This window comes from Lissotriton vulgaris, chromosome 11 (assembly GCF_964263255.1).
Source record: "Lissotriton vulgaris chromosome 11, aLisVul1.2, whole genome shotgun sequence".
Lineage (NCBI taxonomy): Eukaryota > Metazoa > Chordata > Amphibia > Caudata > Salamandridae > Lissotriton > Lissotriton vulgaris.
In genome coordinates this window covers 892,178,424-892,193,296 of record NC_141699.1, presented here as the reverse complement: position 1 = coordinate 892,193,296, position 14,873 = coordinate 892,178,424, and the positions used below count along the sequence as shown (strand labels likewise).

The 14,873-nt window shown below is 43.5% G+C and overlaps 1 protein-coding gene across 1 annotated transcript in view; it reads left to right on the top strand.

Moving 5' to 3' along the window:
• LOC147683657 (aspartate aminotransferase, cytoplasmic-like) overlaps nucleotides 1-14,873 on the top strand; it is a 359,755-nt gene that overhangs the window by 264,917 nt on the left and 79,965 nt on the right. Inside the window, exon 7 of the mRNA XM_086942558.1 lies at nucleotides 8,765-8,907. Coding sequence (XP_086798684.1) covers nucleotides 8,765-8,907 — 143 coding nt within the window. The remainder of the gene's footprint in view (nucleotides 1-8,764; nucleotides 8,908-14,873) is intronic.

The following is a 14,873-nucleotide window of genomic DNA, read 5'->3' as shown; positions in this document are numbered from 1 at the left end:
TTAAAGGTATGCTTAGACACGCTGAGGAAGTTTTCAAAGACCCAGTGTGTTCATGTATAATTACGCCCAGGACCGATAAGAAAAATAATCCTGCACCCTCAGACCCTATTTACATTAAAGGTCAGCTCTCTCCAGACTTAGTTGTTTCTAGTGCCCGTAAAAGAGCCTATTCTAATCCTCAGTAGATGCTCCTCCACCTGAAAAGGAATCCAAACTCATTGATGCTTTAGGGAAATGGGTGGCAGCACAATCCTGCAGTCATCGGTGGATCGCTAACACTCAAGCCTTGTTAGCAAGATACAACAGGGTACATTGGGATGAGGTGAGGAGCTTCTCCAACATTTCCCTCAGGAGTATAAAAAAGGGGACATGAGATTTAAAAGCGTGAAAGCTAATTTTTAATAATTCCATTATATGTGCCCTAGACTTAGTGGACACAGCAGTCAGGGAAGTCAACACTAGTGCATTATTGTTCAGATATGCTTGGCTACGTATATCTGGCTTCAAGCAAGAGGTGCAACAAATACTATTAAATCTGCCTTTTGATAAAGAGCATCCCTTTGGTCCCCAGGTGGACCAAGAATTAGAAAAAATGAAGAAAGACACTAATGTAGCTAAATCAATGGGGGTGCTAAAAACTCCTGCTTCACATGGATCCTTTTGGCATCCCTTCTACAAACAGGGCACCATCACCACACCCCATGATACCCCTACCTCCTCCTATAGGCAACAACAAATCTCCATATCAAATGGGTACTACAGAGGCACATATAGAGGAAATAATTCAAAAGGTAGAGGTAGAGGTGCCTCAACACGTTTTGCCCACTCCACTTCAAATCAGTGAATCTCTGCTCATTCTCCGACCACTTAGCACCTGTTGGGGGATGAACAAAACATTTCTTCATTGCCTGGAAAACCATAACATCATACCAATGGGTGTTGGTGTTGCAAAGTCAACCTCTGTCCTGGGCACCCCCATTTTTAGCTGATGGGAACTGGTGGTAAATGACTGACTGTCCCTGGACTCTACTTAACCAGGTCCAGGACTACTGCTATGGTAAAACACTGTAAAAACACACACACATTAGGGTACCCTATGGGTTAGGGTACCCCTATGATTGGCATGACCTACCCTATAAGTCCCTACTACGTAATAGGTCACGGGCATTGAAACTACCTTTAAGTCGCTATTATATAATAGGGCTTTCAAGTTTAAAGGCCAGCAGTCCTTGCTGCACTTGCATGTGTGCACTGCTGAGAACCCGAGGTCATTTTAAAAGCAGCCCTGTGTTGCAGGACTGCTTTTCAATGTGAATTGTGCCCAAACTCGAATGTGGCGGTAGGGGCACTTAAAAATGGATAAACTACAATATTGTGGCATATTAGAAAGAGGACCATTATAAAAGATGTTGTACATGCCCTGGGGATAGAGAAACTGTCCATTTCCCTTCCCTCGTTGTAGTAAAGTGCTTCCCAAAACCGACTTTTGTGCTAGGAGCACTGTGGAGTGAGGATCTACATTGTTTGCATATTCAGGACTCCTAAAGATGACTCCCCTAGGTGTCCCAGGGTGAGGGGCCATGTAGCTATAATCAGGGTCCTTATGAAAGATGTTTTATAGACCCTGGTGCTGGAGAAATTGGACATTTCATTTTCCCCATTGTAGATCCACAGACACATAGGTTAACATTGCAATAGTTTATGAACTCATAACTACCGCTAAGAATGAATGAAAATATCATTCAAGGACTTAGGAGAATGGTATAGATAAAACCAACAATATGGTGTTGAAATGATCCTGAAATATACAGAAAAGAATTTATAAGACTTTCTTCTCTGTAAGCCAAAATTCAGCCATCCCGTGGTCTCCCCTGATTGATCAGTGCTAAGAGGATTAGCCAGGCTGCTTTGATGAAGTGATAATTGGCACCCTGGGTGAGGGTCTATCTGGGAGGAGAGGGTTTTGCTACACATGAATGGAAGAGCAGGGGGAGGGGTCGTAAACCATGAGCTTCAAAGGAAGAAGGGGACAGGCAGAAAAGGCCAGGTCCATCTACCCCCATCCCCTCTGAATCAAGCTAGATGGCAGGCTTAAGGAATGAATTTGCAGATGTCAGGTGTGGAGAGCCATGTAAATGAGCCATACTGGAGGTTGGTTTAACGTGTTCTTGCTCTTCTCCTGAGATTTCAGCCATATTGAATTTTGGAAAACTGCTTTCTGGAAGACCATTATGCCACACTTTGGAGGAACTTGCCTTGCTCTGGAGTGTTGCCTTGCACCTCATTGGACAGGAGGGCCCTCCTGCTTGAACCCTGCACACACTGAATTAATATCTGAGAGGGGCAGTGCCTCTCAGATCTGCTGCTTGAAACTAAGAGAGGAAGAAGGAAGGGTCTATACTGGATGTTTCATTTGCACCAAACAAGTCCTGCACTTTGACTGAATGCGCCTGCTGCAAAATCTGGAACTACAGCCCTGTGGACCTACCTTGCTTCAAGAGAAATAAAGAGTGTACTCCCTGCAAGCCACAGATTAACAGAGGTCAACTGTATCATCACCATCAAGTATCCCCAGCCTGGGGCGTACCAGTGGTTTTGTAAGGGTTTTATCCAAGTGGATTGTGGGAACTGAAGTCCCAAAATTTCAAGGACCATCTTGGAGATTTCATACCCTTTGATTGTGCGTTGGACACTTCGGAACTCCCCAGAGGAACTTCAGGAAGAAGTTCCAAAAGTTTTGAGCAACTTTGGAAAAAAGCTCCATAAGTGGACGGACCCAAGCCGGCGACCCTCAACAGTGAGCTGGCCTCCCTGCTGGTCTTCCCCACTGAAAAGCTCCGGAGGTCTGACTTCCGGAATTTGCCCGGGGGCTTGTCGAAAGTCAAGCTGGCGTACCTTCACCGATCCCAGCCTGGTGAAGAGCATTGAGGGGCCCCAGTGGAAAAAGCTCCATAAATGTTTCTAAGTCCCAAGATAAAATATTGACCGGCTCCACAGTGAGAGTCAAGCTGCCCACCTTCAACCGCGAACCAGCCTGGGTCCCTGGTTCATCCCACTGAAAATCTACGCAGGTCCGACTTCCAGAGTTTGTCCGGGACCTCCTAAAAAGTCAAGCCGGCAAACCCTCACCAAACCCGGACTGGTAGAGCATTGAGGGACCCGGCACATAAAGCTACAGGAAAGTTATCAAGTCAGAAGGTAAAAACTTTGAGCGAGTGGTAGCTGCGCAGAGCTCTATTGCGGTCAGCCTAAAGCTTTGACTTTGTCCCGGTCTAGCGCGACTAGATGTCCCAATCAGTGCCATAGGTTTCTAGGTGCTATATAGTGCTAAATCTTTAAAAATTCTGATCTCCGGTTTCCTACATTGGATTTTTTTCATTTTGATGGCATTTTAAAAAGAAAAATATTTGCTATTTTTATAAATTGATGGTGGATTTTTATTTTGTGTTTTTTTTAATTATGTACTCTATTTGTGTTTTTGAATGCTTTACATGTCTCTGAAGTTAAGTCTGCCTGCTAGCAGCTAAGCTACCAAGGGTTGAGTATGGGAATCATTTTCCGAGACCTATTATGAGCCCTAGACTGTGTTAGTGGCCTTATTGCCAGTGGTAGATGTACATTTACCACTAGTTATATTCCACTTTCCAACAGTTAAACATTATCCAACATGGTTATTGTCTGGAGCTCATAACTGCACCTCCAAACATTCCACCTCGCAGACACAATCTCTCTTTAGAACATAAAAACCTGCTCAAACAGGAAGTGGAGGCTCTTTTTTGTGACAAAGGAGCCATAGAGCCCATCCCTTTTCAGCATCAACTTGAGTACTACCTATACTTTCTATTTCCCCAAAAAGATGACCCACTACAGCCCATATTAGACCTCAGGTCCTTGAATCATTACATACTATCAGAACACTTCCATATAGTCAGTCTTCAGGATGTGATCCCACTACTTCAGGAAGGCGATTGTATGTCTGCACTAAACTTAAAGAATGCTTACGTCCACATTACTATCCATCCAGCACACCACAAATAACTCAGGTTTATTATATCTGGAAGGCATTATAAGTTCAAAGTTCTCCCATTTTGCGTCACTATCGCACCCTGACTGTTCACGAAATCTCTAGCAGCGATAGCAGAACATTTACACAGACTGAACATTCATGTCTTCCCATATCTAGACAACTGGCTCATCGGAGGCAGTACACATCTCATGTGTCAACAACACACACATTGGCTACTCTTCATCTTCTCCATCAACTGGGGTTTACAGTCGGCATACAGAAATCCATCACCAACCTTTACAGATTCAGCTGTATTTAGAGGCCATGCTCAACACACAGTTGGGTTTGGCTGACCAAAATGTGGTCAAGATTCCAAATACCTAAATACTGCTACAACAGTTTCAACCCAATCAACACATAATAGTCGAAACACTTATGAGACTCTTGGGCATGATAGCATCTTGCATTGTAATAGTACCACATGCTCGACTTCATAAGCTGTCTGGCATGACAATCGTGTCACTCACAGGGTCATCTACAAGATCTAGTGTTGGTAGACAGCTCCACTAACTGCTCTCTGCAGTGGTGGAACACACAAAACCTATTGAAGGGGCAGCCATTTATCGACCCTGTTCCCCAGATCATTCTCACAGCAGGTGCATCTCTTGCAGAATGTGGTACTCACCTTCAGGATTTCACAGATCAGGTTCTATGGGATGCCAAATACCATGTGTAGGAGACTGTCTCAGTATATACCCCCAGATGCATCAAGAACCCATTTTGCTATTCCTTAATAGCGAAAAATAACGATTCGCTATTAAGGAACAGCAAAATGCAATGCATGAAGAAATCACAAAAAATAGCGATTTCTTAAAATCCATTAATTGCGAGTCGCAAATTGCGAGTCGCAATTAAGGAATACCTCCCCATTCATTCCTATGGGCCTAGAGGCCCATAGGAATGAATGGGAAGACATTCTCAATTTGCGAATCGCAATAAGCGAATCGTAAATTGAGAATGCGATTTCAAGGGTGCAGGGGTGTCCAAAGGACACCCTGTTGCACCCCTGAAATTGATCTGTGCACATATGCTGCGCACACACATGCCTTAGGGCATGTGCGTGCGCAACATGAAACTTTAAAAAATGCACTTTAGTGCATTTTTCAAAGTTTTTGTAAATTACCATGAAGTTCAACTTCATGGTAATTTGCGAGCCCTATCTGCGAAATCGCTATTTTTTAAACTTTTAATGCATTGCATTTAGGGAATCTCAATTTGAGATTCCTTAAATGCAATAGCAATTTAAGTAATCACAATTTTGCGATTTCTTAAATTGCGATTTTTGCATTTGGGATAATGCATCCCAAATGCAAAAATACCGGTCGCAAAGGGGCAGATTCTGAGAATCTTCCCCTTTGCGAGCGGATTTTTGCTTGATGAATCTATGCCATAATGTCCACCGATGGTGAGGCACTGTGCATTGAGTCCAGGCAACCCTAGGTGATAGTGTTTAGGTCCCTAAAAACCAAAGCTTTCAAGGGGTAGCTGTGGAGAGCAGCTAAGGCTTATCCAGAAGGGTGTAAATTGCATGTACCACAATGTTGGTCAGTAATATTTTCACACAAGAAAGAACAACACCAGGTGAGTAGAAAAATACTTTACATTTATTACTACACACTAGAGACTAACTTGGTACATCAATTACACACAAAGAATACTTAGAAACGAGGTAAGTAGCCTAGAAAAACACATACTTCCCTACCAGGGGGGCAAACCATATACTAAAATAGTGGGGTGTGAGGTGACTACCAACACGGAACTAGTACCCAGGGTTGGAGGGCCCCAGAGGAAACACCCAAGGTGAGTAGCCAGGGACACCAAGGTGCCAGGGTGCGGACTGATTACACTGAGTCAAACGTCCATAGGACAACACAGGGTAAGTTGCGGCTGGAAAGTTTGTGGTCCCTTCCCAAAGGACCCCAAAGGAACCACTTGGAACAAGGAAGGTTGGAGAGTCACCTCACCTGTGGATACCCAGAAGATATGGATGCCTGCATCAGGGAACCTGGGTCCATAGGGGTGAAGTGGTGTTGGAAATCTTCATCGACGCCAATGGAGGATTGTGGAAGTACAGCAGCTACAGCATCTGGTGGACCAGGCCAGTGGAACCAGGACGAAGATTCCAGCCAAGAAGAACATGAAAGCAGAGGGGACTGAGTCCAAACGACCCGGAGATGACCAGGAGACACAGGAGCACAATACCAGCCCTGGTTTAAGGTTCTTGGTGTAGCACGGAGTAGAAGAACTACAGCTGTGGAGACCAGGCGACATTCTAGGAGCCTTTCACGAGCTGTTCCACCCCGTCAACGAGTGCTGGAAGGTCAGTGGCCGGCAAGACCACCTACAGGTCTTGGCAAATGCAAACAATGGTTCACAGGAGAAGGTGCTTGGTTGCAGACCAGCAATATCTGTGGGACTAAACCAGCAGAGGTAAGTCAGGGCAAACCCTCAGCACACAGAAGGGCCAGCAGGAATCGATGGAGCTCCTTCAAGGACCCTATGGCAGTAGGCACAGGAGCTCACTAGGAAGCAGCACATAGGCAACAAAGGCTCATAATGCAAAGGATGCAGGCAGGACGATGTGCTTGGAGCTGTGCTGTGCTGGAAGCAGGGACTGCTTGGAGCTTGAAGATCTTCGGTGGAAGGAGCAAATAAGCCTTGATAATGCCAAACAGACGCTGTGCACAGTGAGGCGGTTGTACGTTGGCTAGAGAGGGATTACAGTCTCCCAGGGAGGAATGGTCAGGCCTTTAGAGAACCAACACACTATCAACTGTGTTGCAGAGTGGGCAATGTCCCTGGGACAACAGGATCAGCAAATGTCAACGTGCCTGCAGATGCAGGGAAGTGACTCCTTCACTTTAAGTGCGATTCCTCAGGCTAGGATGCAAACTGAGTCCTTGGTGAATCAGAGGATGCATGGCCACTGAGTTGCAGATATTTGGGAAAGCACAGGGACGAAGATGTAGCAGGACTATTCCTTTCGGAAGCAGTGTTGTCGTTGGTCCTGGCTTGAAGAACAGGAGAGTTCCAGTGTTCATCAGTAGAAGAGTCTTAGAACAATCGTCACCACCAGGTAGTCGGTTCCAGAAGTTGTTGTCGGGATGAACCTGAGGACCCACCCTCAAGGGGAGCTCTTAAATAACCCTAAAAAGAGGAAAACCCTTCTCTGGTGACCCACCTATCAAAGACGGTGAGGGGCGCTACTCAGATGGCCTAGCCTGTCAGATGCACCCAGGGGCCCAGATTCAACATGGCAGAGTCAAGTGGACACCCAGAGGTGCTCTGGGCACCTCCCAAGGGAGGAGTAGGACAGGGGAGTCGTCACTGACATAAATATTGTAGCCTGTTGTTTGCACAAATATCATCCCATTGGCTATTTGTTTTCTATTCTTACCTTCTTTGTAGGAGATATTTAAGAGACAATATTTTTGTCATATAAAATTCTGAAAAAGATATTCTGTTACTCCATCTTTGCAAACCCTTGCCCATACTGCATGCCAAACATAACGACCAATGATTGAGATGTAAGTAATGTAGAAACTGTTGGGGGCAGTAAGTAATGTAGAAACTGTTGGGGGCAGGGAGGAGGGCGGGGGGGGGGGGGTAGGCTATCAATATTTCACCTTTTCAGAGTGTGTGAAAGGAGAAAGAAACGTTCTGATGGAAAACTAGTTTCTGGGAAAAGAAACAAGGGAAATGTTAATTTTTTTTAATACTTTTCCATTGCCGAGCTTATAAAATTATCTGCAATGCAGGAACTTCTCAAATTAAGGTGAGGTAAAACTGATAAACTCCAGTTATGTTTGTGCTAGTATGGTCCGAAAACTTTATCCACGTATATCCGGGATTTCTGTGAAGCTAGCAGTTAGTGGCATGCACTAAAGCAGCGTCTAAATGTACAAACTCAGATAATTAATCTTCAAATCTGAATCTCGCCCCTAAAAAATTATAATAAACCCCAAAAACAAAATCGGAGGTTCTTCTATGTGTGCTATTGAGATACTTTTCACTGCCTCGTTTATCAATACCTGCCATTTTCGGATAATTTATTGCGTATTACTTTGAATGTTGTCCTGAATTACCCCAACTTTTGGGTATATTATCGAATCCTTATTTTGCATTCCTAATTAGTAATATTCATTTATGTTCAGTGTATGTAATGAGGAATCTACATTTGGGTTAGTGTGTCTAATATGGATTATTCACCTTCTCTAGGTATGCTTTAGGAATGTGGATTCGTTTCAGATTTGTGTGCATAACAACATGTATCAATTAAAGTTGATACATATTTTAAGAACATGCACATTGCATGAGGGTACCTAGGAAAGGAGGTGTACTACTTGTCCATGCATCCGATGACCGTTCATTCCCTTGTTTAGTAATGGGGATATAGTATTGGCTTGCTATATATTGACCAATTTTACTTTACCCTATTTGCACATAGCATGAGGGTACCTAGGAAAGGAGGTGTACTACTTGTCCATGCATACAATGACCGTTCATTCCCTTTTATAGTAATGAGGATATAGTATTGGCCTGGTATATATTGACCAATTTAACTTTACCCTATTTACTCTATTTGTGTTTTTTAAACATCTTTTGGATGCCAGCGGCTGTACACTATTTTTTTCAGTGGGACAGTACTCTATATTTCGTTTCATAAAATACTCATCATGCTGCCTGTTCTGTCTTTAGGAAAGAAGAACTGAGGGCGAAGGTTGAGCACACAATGGTGGTCAGAGAGAAAATAAAAGAGGAATTGAGAATTATTGGAGCTCTGGGGAACTGGGATCACATCACTGAGCAGGCTGGAATATACAACTTCTTTGGACTGACTCGTGAGTAACATGTCCTTGCCGCATATTCTGTTGGGTATGTCTTGATACGTAACAAGATCTTCAGACTGGAATCTTTAGCATCACTATATTAAACAGTCATATGTTGTTGCACCATCTGTACTTATATATTTAAATCGGTGCAAGAGTTTTTAAAAGGATATTTTTAGCACAAGTAGAATATTTACTATGATATGAGCTTTATAGTAATGCTGCTTCTCATTCTCTCATTGATCTTTTGAAACGGAACTGTTTAAAACAATATTGCTATTCTTTCCCAGCTGAGGATTGATAGAATCTCATCAAACTAATGAAAACCACCACCAACAGACCAACTAAAAGCAATACTTTGTCTGTCCCATGGGTTTTCTGGTAGGTTCTGCTTTTCAGGAAAGGCCTAACTCTTCCAATCCAACCCAGACTAAAGGCAAACTGTTTCTGTGGTCAGTTGTGTGCCTTTCCGGGGGTTGAGTTGTATCCCAGAACTAGAGGAGTGGTGTGGCTCATTGGTTAGAGGCGGCAGACCCGGAAGCAGAGAACGGCCCAGGACCAGGGTTCAATCCCCGCGTCGTGGACCAGGGTCAATGGACTCGATAATTCTCGCCTCGGTGCCTACTCTAACCAGGGAGCACACTCAGCAACTCTGGGCATTAGCTTGCCTCATCTCTACAACGGCCCCCCACAGACTCCGGGGATGCCTGGTTTCACCTTGGAGATACCCAGAAGGTACCATCTCACAGGGAAAGCCAGGACGGGTTCCCCAGCGGTCTTCAGCGCCAGGACGCTCACGGGCAACAGTGCGCTTTACAAGTCCCACACATTTACATTCATTCCTAAAAGGAGCACAGCCCAAAATAATTTCTTCCCATGCTTAAGTTCTACCTTCATCCCAAGTAGTGTTGTTCCCTCCAGGGAGTGTATAATCTAGACTTGGAACCAGCCTCCAGAGTTGCTAGAGATTTTTCCTTTCTCTATTCAGGGATTGGTTCAGCAAAGGTGTAGGGCAGGTGCATAGAGCAGGTATCACACCAGAGTTAAGTTTCCCTTTTGGAACAACAATGGGACACTGCTAAAACATCACACTTTGTTGGTGTCAACAGTAGGTTGTGTATTGGATGCCCGGCTAGTCTCTAGGATACATTTAGATAGCAGTGGACTGGTCAACCTGGGCAGAGGAGGAATTACCAGGGCTGAGTGCCCCACGAGCAAAGGAGCCTGCACAGAAATAAAAGAAAATGTATGTGAATCAAAGATAACAGACACTCCAGGGGCCATTTTCCCATTATGAGAACTGATGGACTTGATCAGAAAATCAGCAGCAGAAATAATGAGGCAAATATCTTCCTAGCCAAAAGCCCCAAAAATACTTCTAACCTTCCAGTCCAGAAAATGTCCCTCCTTAGGTGGACAGTGCCAAACTAGACACCAAGGTATTTGCCAGGCTGGAGACGAAAATTTGTGCGAAGAAAAAAACAGAAGGCGTGCTTTCTCTGTGTACACTTCTGTTTTATGGAACTGCATCCCACATGACATCAGAACATGTCCAACTCTTGTGCTGTTCAGAAATAAACTGAAGACCCACCTCTTCAAGGCATACCACCCCCTCTCAGTAGGACCTCACCTAGAGCAGATGTAGGTAAATCTAATTTACCGACTCATAAATACCGAATTTTACCGATTCGGTATTTATGAATCAGTAAATTAGAAGGAGGCAGATGTAGGTAATTTTTAAAACACAATTACCGAATCTGTAAGATTCGGTATTTACCGATTCAGTAAATACCGAATCGGTATTTCCAATTGATTCCTATGGGCTTTGAAGCCCATAGGAATCAAAGGGAAATACCGATTTGGTAAATACCGAATCCTGGCAGGGGGAACGGGGTGTCACTTTGACACCCTGTAGCACCCCAAGTGCAGGCTTGTGTGCCATGTGGCTCACATACATGCCCTAAGGGCATGTCTGTGTGTCACATGGCATAGGTGTACATGCACAGATGTGCATGTACACCTGAAATCGGTATTTTACCACCCAATAGGATTGGGTGGTAAACACCGACTCCTAAAGGGCCTGTGGCACTCTGTGAAGTGCCACCTACATATTGATTTCCAGAATCGGTAAATTTACCAATTCGGTATTTTGCCGATTTTGTTTATTTACCGAATCGGTAAATTTACAGATTCTGTAAATCAAATGCCCCCTACATCTCAAATGCCAAATACCTGTCGGTAACGGACGAAATCGGCCGTTACCGACCGGTATTAGGGCTCCTACATCTGGCCCCTAGTCCCTTGGCACAGCTAAAACCCCTGATGTATTGGATACGTATTTGGTCAACTCCTGAGTTACTAGAGTATAGAGATGCATTGGGGGTCTTAATGAAGATGAACGGTGCCGCAAAAATCCCTTAGTTTAAATACTTCTTGACGTGGTGTTTGAGACCTGTGCTAACCAGATTGTGGAACAATCCTGGGAAAATTTGTAAAGCCAAGGCTGCTGTTCTAAAAACAAGATATTTAGCATTTGTGTATTATCTGTATTCACAACCTGACTGGGAAAAGCAACCAGCCTTGGCAGATTGCTGCTCCACAGGCCCCGGGACCGGGGGAGGTGCTAGTAAGAAGCACCACTCCTGCTTTTGTTACAGGGGCCGATATTGCAGCACTGCTGCAAAACAGGCCCCCAGTAACAAAACTGGCCTCATGAGTTTAAAAAAAAACACGCATTGGCATAGCCAATAGGTCTCACCTTTGGGACCTTATAAGTGTTTAGCCATACAACAGTTGATGTTGTTGCACCAAGGATAGTGTGTTGCATAACTAAATACTTATACGGTCCCAAAGGCGAGACCTATTGGTTATGCCAATGCTTGTTATAACTGCCGGTACTGAGCCCCGGCAGGACTCAGCCCACTTAAAGCCCTGCTTTAGTGGAATGCCCACCCACGATGTTAGGAGCCTATCAACCACAGCTTGATGGATACAATCATCCTTGGAAAATCTATCCCACCTGGTTTCATTAGTCACTTTCACGTCCGAGATTCTACTGTTGTATTTATTTAACGGTCATTGTCTAGCGCGATCTTATTGGGAAGCAGTGGCATGCTGAAGACCGGCCACTGTTAAAGGTTTTTTTTTTTTTTAACATTATGCTCATGTAGACATTTTCCAGGTGTACAGTGAGCTTTTTCCCTTGCTCCTTCTAGCTAGAGATTTAGGGTATTTATTTCGATGACATTAAGACCTGGCTGACTGTAAACTGACTTGTTCTCAACAGGTCCAAAATGGAGATCATTCTCTTCAGCTGTAGAAAAAAAATCCCTTCACTTGCTGCCCTTTCTTCCTGAGCTGTAGTTACTGAAGAAAGTGAGAAATTGAGCAAGGGTATTTTTTTAACTGCAAGGCCGCCACCTCCCCCTTTTACCCCCTTGTTAACTAATTGCCACGGAGCCGTTATCATTTTATGATTTCGATTCAAACCTATCCTCCTTTGTTTTACTGAAAAAATAAACTGGGCGCTTAAAATCAGAGCAATTGAATCTGTTTCATCGTTCTTTACTTTAAGTTGCTTTAAATGTCTGTTTCCAAGAGCACAAAACGAAGTTGTGGGAGCTTAAGGTCATGTCAGCAGTCCATGGGACGTTGCATTGGCTTCCGGTATTCGTTTTAAATTGGGGTATTTGCAGTCCCACTGTAATTATGGGATTCTGTGCCGGGGTTTATTTCGCATGATTATGGATTTGCCACAAAATCTATAATCTGCAGGATTTAAAAAAATATATGTTTTTAGCTTAAACTAATCCAAAGTTAATAAAAGCGTTGAGACATATGTTTGTGCGCAGTAGTACTAATGAGGTGAAATATTTGCCCAAACTGTATTACCATATAAAAATTGCAAAATAATGACGTTAAACTATCAAAATATTTGCTGCATTATACTGCATAATCTACCTCTATTTGCCACATAATTTAGTCAACCCAGGTTCCGCATAATTTGGCGCTCCCCTCCCTCATAATTTCAATTGCTCTAGTTATTTGTCTTCAACTTTACATCCCTGAATACAACGTTTCTTAAGGCGAGTGCCCGGTTGATGCTCCAAAAGTTCTGCTCATCTCTACCTCTATCTCTCTTTAAGAAGAAAATGAAGACCGGTCTGCTTGGCTAACGAGTGAGTTCTTACGAGCTGGCTGGTTCTCTAGGCGCTTTGTAAATTGTCAGTCAGTCCCCAGATGAACACCTCTACGCAGTTCAGACAGGTTGAAGGTCTACTTCAGAAAAGTGGTGTTTGTTCTAGCCGGCGCTACAATAGGAGCAGTACTATAAGTAAACAAGGGACATCTCCTTTCTCGAAAATAAAGCAGTGGCTGCAGCTCCCAAGATCAGAGCCTGTGTTAGGGAGACTATATTGATAGTGTTTTGTCGATTTCAGATCGGCCTTTGACCTAGTAAATAGATCCCTCCTATGGAAAAAACTCGAGGGCTACGGAATCCCAGGCTCACTACTGACTCTTATTAAGCTATTATATTCTGAAAACTGGGTCAAGGTGAGGATAGGTGATGGCCGAGCTCTGACCAACAAAATACTGGTGACTCGTGGCCTTAAGCAGGGATGCGTGCTTGCACCTTTACTCTTCAACTTATTTGTGGCCGATCTTACTAACTCATTAAATGAGGTAAACTCACATCCACCTAGGGTAGCTGGAAAACAAATGTCTAACTTGCTATACGCAGACAACGTGGTGTTGCTGAGCCACACAAAAGAGGGACTGCAAAGACTGATTGATCGTACAGTTAAATATGCAAAGGATAACCAAATGACAATAAACGAGACTAAAACAAAAATAATGGTTGTGGCAGGAAGAAAAAGACAAAAGATGAAATGGTTGCTGGGACAAACACAACTAGAGCAAGTGGAGAGTTATCGATATCTCGGTGTCCTTTTCAATGAGACCGGACGTTTTGTACCACAAAGGGAAGATATTGTAAGGAAGGCGAACAGCTTGATTGCGGCATTTAGAACCCTTCAAAAGAATCTATCTGCACTGTCATACGGGCCACTGTTAAAAATCATAGCTGCCAAGCTATTACCATCCTTAACATATGGTGCTGAAGTGCTAAACGGGAAGGATGCCGTACTTATCAACAATGCTGTGGCAAAAACCTATAAAATATTATTCACCCTACCATGTAATGCCTCACAAGCGCAAATAAGGATGGAATTCGTTATGAACAATCAGCTATATGTCCGGCAAGGCCAAATATTAAAAGTTTGGAATAGAGTAAAGAATGATCAGGATAATCAATTGTCTATAGCTTTGTGGAGAGAGGTGAAAGATAACCAGAAACTGCAAGCGTGGAAATACCTAAACAACGCAAAAGAAGAATTTGGAATATCAGCAATCTGGGAAAACACAATAACGCAGGAAAGCTTTAAAAAAACAATCAATAAGCTGGTTACTCACCTATCGCTGCTAAAAGACAAAGCTCTATTAGTAAAACGTAAGCACTCATGGCCAATCATAAACGGCTACAAAAAAAAACAAGTCCAACCATACCTTCATACTGCATGGTCAGTCCAAAGTAAGCGAACATTTATAGGAGCACGCTTTGGTCTATGGCCAGGTTTGTGTCATCTTCCACCCTGGAAGTCAAACGAGGGGCATACGTTATGTAGACTGTGCAAGGGGGGAAAAGAAGACATTGTGCACTTGGTATGTCTGTGCCCTGCCATAGACTCAGAAAGGAGGCTAATCCTCAGGAGGTTGTTTAATGCACGAGAAATAAGAACCTGTAGACAAGCAATAATGGCGTGCTTAAACCCGAATGACCTACCAATGAATGTTGCTTTTGTAAAAATTTTAAGTGTGATTGCCAAAAGTCTTAACGAAAATGTTATCTAGTAATATTTTTCTCTTTTTTTCTCTCTCTTTTTAATGACATTTACTATTTGCACGATGTTTTAAATGTG